At 45.4% G+C, this 12130-nt stretch overlaps 1 protein-coding gene across 2 annotated transcripts in view; it reads left to right on the top strand.

Annotated features, from left to right (window-relative positions):
- The first annotated feature begins 2 nt into the window (after window positions 1-2).
- PCDH7 (protocadherin 7) overlaps window positions 3-12130 on the top strand; it is a 283394-nt gene continuing 271266 nt past the window's right edge. For both annotated transcript variants that reach the window (XM_040587844.1, XM_040587835.1), the window contains exon 1: window positions 3-4413. In XM_040587844.1, coding sequence (XP_040443778.1) covers window positions 1240-4413 — 3174 coding nt within the window. In that variant the 5' untranslated portion in view covers window positions 3-1239. The remainder of the gene's footprint in view (window positions 4414-12130) is intronic.

Below are 12130 nucleotides of genomic sequence, written 5' to 3'. Positions count from 1 at the left end.
CGTCGCGGCTCTTTTCCCCTCCCCTTTGCCATTCCGCTTATATGGATGTAATTCAGAATCTGTGTTAATTCACGTGGGGGATCCAGTTACATCTTGTTCCACTCCGGGTGTATTTACGAGAGACCAATATTCGCTTTTGGACACATAGTTTTGTTGCTAACCTTTGAACTGAAAGGATCAAGTTCAGATCTGGTTACCTGCATTGGGACGGGAAGGAAGAGGAGACACAGAGAGACTGCAATCTCATTTGTGAATCGCTCTCAGTGCTGCAGATCCAGATTGCTATAACACATGCAGTCCAAATGCAGGTAAGGCACACACACAAACTGCGGATGCAAAAACAAACTTGGGACTGTTGTGTGTCTATGTTCATATCTACAGCCTTGCAAATTCTGGGCAAACGGCTTTTGCAGTTTCTGTATCGTTGCTTTGTGACTAATGACCTTGCGCAGAGTTGTTAAAAAAAAAATCCGCTCCGGAGAAAGAGCTGAACATTTTAGACGATCTCTGAAGATGGATTTGGGTGCTTTTCTGCCAACCAAAGGGGATATTCTGTGGACTGCTCTGTAATACACGGGGTTCTTCTCCTATCAACTGTGCAGCTACCGACGTTATTGGGATTTTTATTTTTTCCTTTTTTTTTTTTTTTTTTTTAAGAACTGCCCATTGCTAAGAGGATTTGGAGTTTTCACGGACACAAGCCCTTTGAATAAAGCGAATCACATATACCCCCTCCCTCCCCCCCCTCCCTCTGCCGTGTGCAGAGAGGGGCAGAATGCCTTGGTCATAAACGGCTGAGAGAGAGAAAAGAGCGAGCGTGTGTGAATTGTAGTTAACTCCAGTGTCGAAGAAGACGACCTGGGGGGCTTCGAATCGCACAGTGCTGCTTCTGCTTTTATTGCAAACCTTGCAAAGTGGTTACAGTAAAATCAGAGAGGAGGAGGAGAAGGGGGAGGAGGAGGAAAATCCTATCCTATCTACCGAGATGAATCTTTAAACAGCAAAATACACTGTCCCGTGAACTGCAAGCATATCGCAACTGGAAGGCAGGGAGAGCAGCAGAGGAGCCAGCAGCAGGGTTTTGACCACCAATTGCACCAGACATGAGACAATAAGTTTCCAGGAGCAGAAGGAATTTATAATTAATCACCCGGACGCTCAGACGCTCTGTTGGCTTATCAGGGGATTTTACTGGGGGGCAGGTGGGAGTGAGGGGGGGGGGGGGGCGGTGTGAGGAAGATGAGGAAGATGCGGACTCTCCTTGGCTTTGTGCATTGCTGCTGCTGCTTCTTGCTCCTCCTGCCTCCGCCGCTCTGGGTCAGCCTGGCAGCGGCCAAGCAGCTCCTGAGGTACCGGCTGGCCGAGGAGGGACCCGCCGACATCCGCATCGGCAACGTGGCTTCCGACCTGGGAATCGTGACGGGCTCCGGAGAGGTGACATTCAGCCTGGAATCGGGCTCCGACTATCTCAAGATCGATAACATGACCGGGGAGCTGAGCACCACGGAGCGGCGCATCGACCGCGAGAAGCTGCCGCAGTGCCAGATGATCTTCGACGAGAACGAGTGCTTCCTGGACTTCGAGGTGTCGGTCATCGGTCCCTCGCAGAGCTGGGTGGACCTCTTCGAGGGTCGGGTCATCATCCTGGACATCAACGACAACACCCCCACCTTCCCTTCCCCCGTCCTCACTCTTACCGTGGAGGAGAACCGGCCCGTGGGGACCCTCTACCTGCTCCCCACTGCCACCGACAGGGACTTCGGTCACAACGGCATCGAGCGCTACGAGCTGCTGCAGGAGCCCGGCGGGGACGGCGGCCGCCGCGGTGGCGGCGGCGGGGGGAGCTCCGCTTCGGCGGCCTCCGAGAGCGCCCCCTACCCCGGCGGCAGCAAGCGGCGGCAGGAGGCGGACGCGGCGGCCCGCAGCAGCGTCTTCGAGCTGCAGGTGGCCGACACCCTGGACGGGGAGAAGCAGCCGCAGCTGATCGTCAAGGGGGCGCTGGATCGGGAGCAGCGGGACTCCTACGAGCTCAGCCTCCGCGTGCGGGACGGCGGCGAGCCGGCGCGGTCCTCGCAGGCTATCCTGAGGGTGCTGATCACCGACGTGAACGACAACAGCCCCCGCTTCGAGAAGAGCGTCTATGAGGCAGACCTGGCAGAGAACAGCAGCCCTGGGACCCCCATCCTGCAGCTGCGAGCTGCCGACCTGGACGTGGGGGTGAATGGGCAGATCGAGTATGTCTTCGGGGCAGCCACAGAGTCAGTCAGGCGCCTGCTGCGGCTCGATGAGACCTCGGGCTGGCTCAGCGTTTTGCACCGCATCGACCGGGAGGAGGTGAATCAGCTTCGCTTCACCGTCATGGCCCGAGATCGGGGCCAGCCCCCCAAGACAGACAAGGCCACAGTCGTGCTCAACATCCGTGATGAGAATGACAACGTGCCCACCATCGACATCCGGAAAATTGGGCGCATCCCACTCCGGGACGGGGTGGCTAGCGTGGCTGAAGACGTTCTGGTAGATACCCCCATTGCCCTGGTGCAGGTGTCAGACCGGGACCAAGGTGAAAACGGTGTGGTAACCTGCACCGTGGTAGGTGATGTGCCCTTCCAGCTCAAGCCAGCCAGCGAAGGCGAAGGGGAGCCACAGAACAAGCGGAAGTATTTCCTCCACACCTCAGCCCCTCTGGACTACGAAGCTGTCCGTGACTACAATGTGGTGATTGTGGCTGTGGACTCGGGCAGCCCCAGCTTGTCCAGCAACAACTCCTTGCTGGTGCGGGTCGGGGACACTAATGACAACCCTCCCATGTTCAGCCAGGCTGTGCTGGAGGTCTCATTCCCAGAGAACAACTTGCCTGGTGAGAGGGTGGCCACAGTGGTCGCCACGGATGCGGACAGCGGCAAGAATGCTGAGATCACCTACTCCCTGGAGGCCTCACCCCTCTCCTCAGAGGCGCCAAGCGGCATCTTCAGCATTGACCCTGACTCCGGGGATGTATCGGTGCAGGCAGTGTTGGACCGCGAGCAACGTGACACCTATGAGTTCCAGGTGACAGCCCGGGACAAGGGTGTGCCATCATTGCAGGGCTCCACCACAGTGGTGGTGCGGGTTGCAGATCGCAATGACAATGAACCGCGCTTCATGCAAGATGTGTTCACTTTCTACGTGAAGGAAAACCTGCAGCCCAACAGCCCTGTGGGCATGGTGACTGTGATGGACTTCGACAAGGGCCGCAATGCTGAGCTCAGTCTCTCCATTCAGTCCGGTGACCATGACCAGGCAGCCAGCATCTTCTCCATCGAGAACGACACTGGAACCATCTTCTCCACTGTTTCCTTTGACCGTGAGCAGCAGACCAGCTACACTTTTAAGGTGAAGGCAGTGGACGGAGGGGAGCCACCACGCTCTGCCACCGCCACTGTGTCCCTCTTTGTGATGGATGAGAACGACAATGCGCCCACAGTCACCTTCCCCAGCAACAGCTCCTACACCATGCTGCCACCCTCCAGCAACATGCGCACCGTGGTGGCCACAGTGGTCGCCACTGATGCTGACACTGGTCTCAACGCAGACCTCAACTACAGCATCATTGGGGGCAACCCCTTCAAACTCTTTGAGATCGACTCGGCCAGTGGTGTGGTATCGCTGGTGGGTAAGCTGGCCCCAAAGCACTATGGCCTGCATCGCCTCGTGGTGCAGGTGAATGACAGCGGGCAGCCGCCCCAGTCCACCACTGCCCTGCTCCATGTCTTTGTCAACGAAAGCCTGTCCAATGCCACTGTAGTGGAAAGCCAGGTGGCTCGCAGCCTCCACACGCCCCTGGCCCAGGACATTGCTGGCGACCCCAGCTACGAGCTGAGCAAGCAACGGCTAAGCATAGTCATTGGTGTGGTGGCTGGCATCATGACCGTCATCCTCCTCATCTTGGTGGTGGTTATGGCGCGTTACTGCCGCTCCAAGGGCAAACATGGCTACGAGGCTGGCAAGAAGGACCACGAGGACTTCTTTACCCCACAGCAGCACGACAAGGCCAAGAAACCCAAGAAGGACAAGAAAGGCAAGAAGGGCAAGCAGCCTCTCTACAGCAGCATTGTCACCGTCGAGGCTTCCAAGCCCAATGGGCAGCGCTACGACAGCGTCAATGAGAAGCTCTCGGACAGCCCTGGTATGGGGCGGTACCGCTCGGTCAACGGCGGCCCAGGCAGCCCCGACCTGGCCAGGCACTACAAATCGAGCTCTCCGCTGCCCACCGTCCAGCTGCACCCGCAGTCCCCCACCGCCGGCAAAAAGCACCAGGCTGTGCAGGACCTGCCCCCGGCCAACACCTTCGTGGGCGCTGGCGACAACATCTCCATCGGGTCGGACCACTGCTCCGAGTACAGCTGCCAGGCCAGCAGCAAGTACAGCAAGCAGGTAAGAGCGCTATGCCCCGCGCCCCCCCTTGCCGCGGAGCCCCCGACCCGCACGCACACACACACACGTGGGCGGGGAGGGGCGCTGCCCGCTTCCCCCCGCCTCCCGCACCCGCACAACCAGACACGACCGTCAGATCAATGACCCGTTCAGCCTGGCATCCCCCACCTCCACCCCCCGCTGGCAGTCAGGTGCTCGGACCAGCACACAGCACGCAGGAAGGAGAGTCAGATCTTTATTACTGTTGTTACTCCCTCCCCCCTCAGAGCCGTGCAGCCGCACCGACTGGGTCGCCGGCGGACCCGCCCCGCCGAGGCGAGGAGGCGGCGGGCGCGGCGCTACCCCCGCAGGCGCAGCGGCGGCCAGGCGCGGGGCTGGGGGCCGGGCCGGGGGCTCGGCCGGCAGGGCAGGCAGCGAGCTGCAAGGCGGCGTGAGATGCTTTTATCAGCTGCCCGCCCGCAGGCCAATCCCGGCGGCTGGGGGGGGGGGTCCGGACCCCCTCCCCCCCCCCCCCCCGGCGGAGCCGCAGCCACCCGGCCGGCCCCGGCCCCGCTCCCTGCCCCCCCCGCGGTGCTTCCTTGCCCAGCCTTAGAAACAGCCAGCGCCGGCAGAGGAGGAAAGTTTCACCTCAGGAGCCAGATGCTGTGGGGAAAGGGGGCTGCTGCCGGCCTGCCGCCGTGGGCGAGAGTGCGTTTGCAGCAGCAGCGCTGAAGCGTTAATGGCTGTAATTACCACGTCTTTCATTAGGACCAAAAATGCTTACATAATCTGGAAAGCCTATCTGCGGTCTCATTTACACCACAGTGATTGCAGTCTTTGCAGCAGTTGCTCTGAATACGTGTAAATGTTAGCGAGCCTAGAATCGCACCCAAGTATGTTCTCATGCCCCCCCCCCCCCCCCCCCCTTGCATATCACGTGAAATTCATTCATTCAAGATGAGAGGCCTTAATTTGCCAGCTCAGCTGCTGCATAGCTCCGTCTGCAGCGAGTGCGACGGTCGTGAGCCTTCTCAGAGCGAGGTGTACTTTCAGGGGTGCCACAAGTGACTGGTTTTGATCTCGGCTGTGCTGGCACAGGTCGGTTCAGTGGAGCTCCGATAGCCTAAAACTGGTGATGGTAAGGACTTCTTTACAGTCCTTGAAATAAAATAGGGATACCACAGAGAGGAATCGAGCTCTTACGTAAAAGCGTCTGTTTTATTTTATAAGACACATATGTAGCCTGAAGAGAGGTCGCTTTTCTTTGGGGGAATACTTTTTGGGTGATAGTAAAATGAGATACTTAACACCTGGTGATTTCCGTTACATCTTTCCATGTAGGGTAATGCTCTGAGTGTTTCCTCAGCTACAGTGCATGTGACACGAGAATCTCCACATAAATGAATTGCTGATTCATGTAAATATAGAGTCGAGTCTGCAACAGGGAAATTCTGACTAGTTTGACAAAAATGCTTTCTTTTCAACTTATTAACATATAAATATGGTGCATTATGGGTTTTTTTTCTACTTTGAAACATCTGTGAGTCTACTACAATTGAAGTTTTACAATGTGTTGCCAGCATTTGCATTCTGCTTAGAAATACTTAAATACTGTAAAAGAAAATTATTTGTATGAGCCACTTGGTCTTCCAGATCACCAAAAAAGTGTGATTGATGTACTGTCTTCCAGTATTTCTGCATATGTTGTTTTACAAGTGATACAGACTTACAGAATGTTTGACATGGTAGTTTCTGTGTGATACATTTCATTAACCCTCTTCTGGAGAGTACATTACCACTTCAGTTTGAAAATAGTCTGTATAAAATACAAAGTCCTAAGGAAGTTCATAAACTTACATCTACTAAGGCTTATTAAGCACATAGTAATGATGCTGTTTTAGTTAACACTGGAATAGCAAAGTAGCCAGTGCATCATATGCTAATCAGATACTACTTCTTTCTTGATGCTGCAATTCATATCAACATATGAATTATAAACTGTCAAAGTGTGATTTATTTTCAGCGTAGAAGAATGACTTGCATGCTAAGTATAGGAATGGTAAAGGATTACACCATACAAATTGCTATTTTGCTTGATAAAAAAACTTATTTAAGATTATATCACAGAAATATGTTTTGAATTACTTAACATTTTGCAAGGATATGTTTTGATATACAATACATCAGAGGATTTCTTGGTAGAGGAAAATGGCTTTATTACACTTTTACTTGCAACAGTCAAACCAAAAGAAGTACATGCTGGATTGCTCTGTTATTTATCTAGTTTCTTACAAAACCGGTTTCTCATTGTCAATGATTTTCCTGTGCTAAATACTTAGTTATGAAGGTTAGTTTAACCAAGTAGTTTAGAGCCAATATTCTAATGCCTTGTCTTCTTATTTTAAAACGTGTAGAAAGTATTCGCACACTTGTAAAGCATGCACATAAGTTGAGGAAAGTGTCCAAGAAAACAGTAAAGGTAGTGCTAAATAACAGACTTTGTAGGAGAGATTATCAGGCACAAAACTGTTACCCTGCTTTTCTAACGGTACTTGCCAGCTTGGTGCTGAGTAATACTTATATAGTTCTATTTATGCTTTTGCATAATAGTGGGTACATTAAGACTTATTTGCATTTAAAAATGTAGACTTTTCACATCTCAAACATTGACAATGGAGCATTTCTCTGTTTTTCACGCAAAACACATGAGGATTTTTAACACCGAAACCATGTGGAGCTCATGTTCAGCACATTGCAAATGCTTCGCATTTCTCTCTAAACAGATAAAGGGTTCTGATGTGGTGTATATCAGATCGTTTCATAGTTCAGCTGTACATGTGAAACAGAATCAGTGGCATATTGATGTAGCTGTGCTAGGGAGACTAGTTGAAATCCCTAAGGCTGCCTTTATTTACTCGTTGACAGTTCCCTTTGTTTTAAGGAGACATTAGAAGGTATATAAAGTTTTAAAACAAATAAGTGGATACAGCAGAATGTAACTGCTCTAAGTTACTAAGGATGAGAGCAATACTAATTTCCCATTAGTGTAATTAGAATTCGTAATTGATACTTTCGTATATATACGATATAGCAGTCAGGAAATAGAGTCTCTACTTACATGACCAACTCGTGTACCCCAGTGAATGCAAGTTGTTTTTGTGCCGATTATTTGATACTTTCTTTTTAAGGTAATGATATGAGTTCCTAAATACATCTTGTTTGATACGGTACTGTATAGGGGAACTTCAGTGGGGAAAATGACAAACAATTTCTAACTGTCCTCCTTCTTGACCTCAAGTGTTTTATATAATGTTTCAAACTAAATTCTGTATTCAGCAGACTTCTGACAGTTCATTGTCACTTTTTTAGAAGATCTTCCATAAGTGTGACTCCTATTCTGGTCGTCTTTAGCATGGTATTACTCTGAAATATTCTTTTAGCCTCCCATTTACCAATTCTCTCCTATTCAATAAAGCACTAACATATCTAGTTAATGGCAAACAAATGTTTAAATGACTTAGTATTCCATAGGTCTTAATCACTTGCCAAAAGTTAAAGCTGTGTGGAAGTGTTTTGCTGAAGGAGGATTAGTTTAAGCAAGTGTTTTTCTGGATCACAGATTTAAAACCTGAACCCTCTAGGTGCTGCACGGTGCCTGTGTGGAGCCTGGATACTACTAACTTCCAGCAAAGACAGCCAAAGATAAGAAAGCTCAGTGCCTAACAGGAATCGCTTAGCAGCTTGGAGGGTTGCATCCTTAATCATAATTGTAATAATAGATTTTAATTTTAAACAATTGTTTATTTTTTATGTTAGTTTCAGATTTATTTTTATAATATATGCTGTTTTTTCCACTTTGTTTCGCAGTGCAAAATAGTGGGATACAAGGTTTATTTCACTGAGGCTTTTAATCAAGAATGTGAGATTAGCATGTTAACAACCACTGTTTGAAGAACAGGCCCTTTAAACCCTGTTTATATGTTTACATTTTCTGGCTATCGTATTCTTTTGGTTTCTTTTTGCTTTGCTCATCAAACAATGATTATTAACTAGGTAAAACACTGCAGTTGTGGTGCTGTTGGTTTTGGTAGTTTTTTTGTTGGTTTTGGTTTTAGGGTTTTTTTTAAGTGATATTGGTTACCATTGGTAGAATTAGCAGAACAAGTACAGGAATTTCTGAGCAGCATTATTTATTTGCTTGGGGTACTGGCTTCCTGGCCAATTCTGTAATCCTTTATGAATTATCCCTATGCCTTTTCTTATTGGAAATGTACTGTTCAGTGATGTTTATCATACCTGAGTATGCTGATATACTAGTCAGAACTAGATGCATTTCCTGTAAAGTCTTATTTCCATGAAAGTGAAATATGTAGAAATTAATTTCTGAAAAAAATCTATGTACCGTAGCCAGTTAATTTGTTTCCTGACACTTCAAACATTAATCAGTCCGTTGCAATGTAGAAGCATTTTTACTAGTTGGTTATCGTGTATGTGAATTGTTTTTATAAGCTAAGTTGGTCAATTTCCTCATAAATAATACACATATAACCAGCAGCCTTAATAGGACCCAAAATCCATCCATTAAGGGAGCAATCAGTTTAACCATGCAAGAAAGCATCATCTTTTTTCTTGCTTATGTACAGACACACGGATACATGCAGACCCTTATCTCAAAGACTGCTTTTTTATAATCACAAACCAACTCTCAAGAATCAAATTTCACAGCTTCCAGCTAAGCAAATGTCCTACAGTATAGTAATTGTAAAAAATAACAATGTTATGGCAGCACTAAGTGCAACACAGAGAAAAAAAATGAGAACATTGTCATCGAGTATAAACATTTACATTGGCGACTTTCATGCATTTAATGCTATTTGGTGCAAAGTGTACAGAAGTATATTTAAATTTTCTGTTCCCAATTTGCATTATATTAAATACTTTACAATTAGTTTTTAAAAGTGACCCACATTTGACCTTCAGTAACAAATTATGATGAAAGAGAGGCTAATTAAACATGAAAAAGATGGATTGTTGATGCTTTAATTATCTGTATTTAACACAAAGTATTCCACTGCTAAGTGCAGCCTTTATTTTTTCCCTCTTCAGTAAAATCATCTTGTAGAGTGCACAAATGACTAAGTTACCACTGAATCATTCTGCATTCCCAGGAGATGCACAGAGCCAAAAGGGACAGGATCTAAGTGAAGGAGGATTCATGCTCTGAATAAGTAAAGAACTGTACTATTATAGGCAAGGGGTAGCAAGCAACATCTTTAAAAGGATAGAATCTGATTTATCAACTCAGACAGCTCCCTGGCATTGTACATACTGATATGAACCTGGGTTATAACCATGGTTAGCAGTCTGACTATTGTTGTGTCAGTCTTCATAACGTCGCAGTGTATTTCTGAGTGTTTCCTCTCTCTCATGTTTAATTGCCCTGTTTTCTACTATTTGGGATATTTCCTGGTTTGACCAACTGTCAGCTGTGCGTAAGGGAAACACCTGTCCTGCACTTCAGGCACTTTTTCCTTTATGAATTTTCTTTCAAAAGTTTTATGACATTTACGTAGCTACTGATCTGCTGGGCAACTTTGAGATGTAAAACTTACTGGATTGGTTTTGCATTGAAATATAAAAGAAAAACAACAGACTTCAGAAGTAGTTAGCATTGTGCTTATAAGTCAATTAACTAAATCCTTCACAAGCACTGTAAATTCTGCTATATTTGCTGAACATTTTAGTATTTAATTCCTAATCTTAACAGGACACAATTTTAATTTTCTTTGACTATATATACAGGAAATATTGATATGGACATATGAGCAATTCAGGACAGTATGTAGCAGTCTGGCTTTCTAATTTTTCTAAACAAGTTTGCTTCCAACAGATCTTTAGAAACTATTAACAATGCAAACAACTTTTTTAAGGATTAGGTTGCATGGAATATGTTCTGTGTAATTTTTGATCTACATTTCTCCATTTAAACAAAAATATTTACATTTTTAGGTGTTTTCATCTCACTGTATACTCAGGCAATGCTATTTCTGTAATTTTCTGCCCTGATTTTTCTTTCCTAGAAGAGCAGATTTGTTGTATGTCCATCATCAGATTTTGGACTTTGCTAGCATATACTATATATTAATAAATAATTACACCAGCAAAAAAATAGACCAACAGTTACTATTCAGAATAAAAATAACATTTTAAATTTTTATTGTTTTTGTTTATAAATTTGCATTATTCCAATTTTTGAATCAAGACTAAAAGAAAACTTCGCATTTATATGGGTGTGTGTCAAGTTTATTGATTATGTAGTTTAATGGAAAGTATGTTGGTAATGTGGACCATGCAGTTCAAGTTATTTTAACGGTGCATGGCCTTGTAGTAGTATAAGGAGAACATTTAAAATACTGTTATTAAAAATATTTGAAATTATTTTCTTACAGTCGATCTCACAATACGCAGTCCTACCAAGCCTTGCTAGATTCCTATCCTGCAAAATGCATGTCACTAGATAAATAGTAAAAATAAAATTCACCTATATCCTTTATACTTTCATGTTTTTTCTTATTTATACTAAGTTATACAGCTTAAAATTTCAAATAATTTGTGAATCTAAGGTCTGAGTAAAACAGCAGATGAGATAAAATCACAGGGTCTCTGAGTTTTGACTTATGAAAAAAAGGTCTAAGGAGAAGGGAGAGAACACACATATTATGGAAAAGCTAGGACTGTCTTCCATATACTTCAGACAACAGAGACTTCTCAAGGTCACTTTTATTTTGTTGTTGTGGATGACAAAATATCACACTAATGCTGGAGTAACTAAGGTCAGTTGGGGCATCTAAAATGTGATTTACAACAACAGAAGATGACAAAGGAGGACTTAAAACTGCCTCACTTCTTATTTTAGTGCAATTTCCTCTATAAATATTTAACTGAGATCAGGTCGTGAACATATGTCAAAATCTCAAAACGCAGTGATGTCAGTGACATATATTGGAGTTGTCCAACTGTGTGGAACTGTGCCTAACAGGAGTTGTGCTCATTCTTATATGCCCATTTTCACTGAAAAGAGTTGTAAAATCACAGTTAAGATCAGTTTCTGACTGTATTCAAAAATAGGGAATAACTTTTATATAAAACATATATGAGCAGTGTGGAGGAGCCCCCCCCCCCCCCCCCTTTTTTTTTTTTTTTTTTGTGGAAGGAGAAGATGGGAAAACAAGTAAAAGTTTTGGGTTTTAGAAGTTTGAACAGAACTAATACTCTGGTCACATTTAAAACTGAAAGTATGTAAAAGTGATGTGCTTTCTTTTTTTAATGTTTGCATCAATCAGACAATCCTCTCATTTAGGTAACACAGATGTTTTGTGATCATTAGCTTGTAAAATGCTGCAGCTAACCCCAAAAGTATAGTTTAATTTTACTCAGAGTGGATCACAAATAACACAATTATTAGAAGATGAAGAAAGGCATTATGTTCGTTGTTCAAAACTTAATTTACCTTTCTAACTACTGACAAAAGTTAGTTTATTTTTTTGAAGGCAAACATTGTTCTGTCAGATGAGATTTTCTTACAGATTTTATGTTCTGAATCAAACAACCTAATGGCTGAGCTTGTAATCCTTGAATGAAAGAACTGTGTTGTTGCAGGCAGCATTCTTGGAGTATTAGGAAGCAACAAAATTAATATTTATCTAAGTATTTGATATAGGGTCTTTTATTATCTACA

This window comes from Falco naumanni, chromosome 1, assembly GCF_017639655.2.
Source record: "Falco naumanni isolate bFalNau1 chromosome 1, bFalNau1.pat, whole genome shotgun sequence".
Lineage (NCBI taxonomy): Eukaryota > Metazoa > Chordata > Aves > Falconiformes > Falconidae > Falco > Falco naumanni.
Note: the sequence above shows the minus strand (reverse complement) of the source record. Positions and strands in the feature narration are given on the sequence as shown.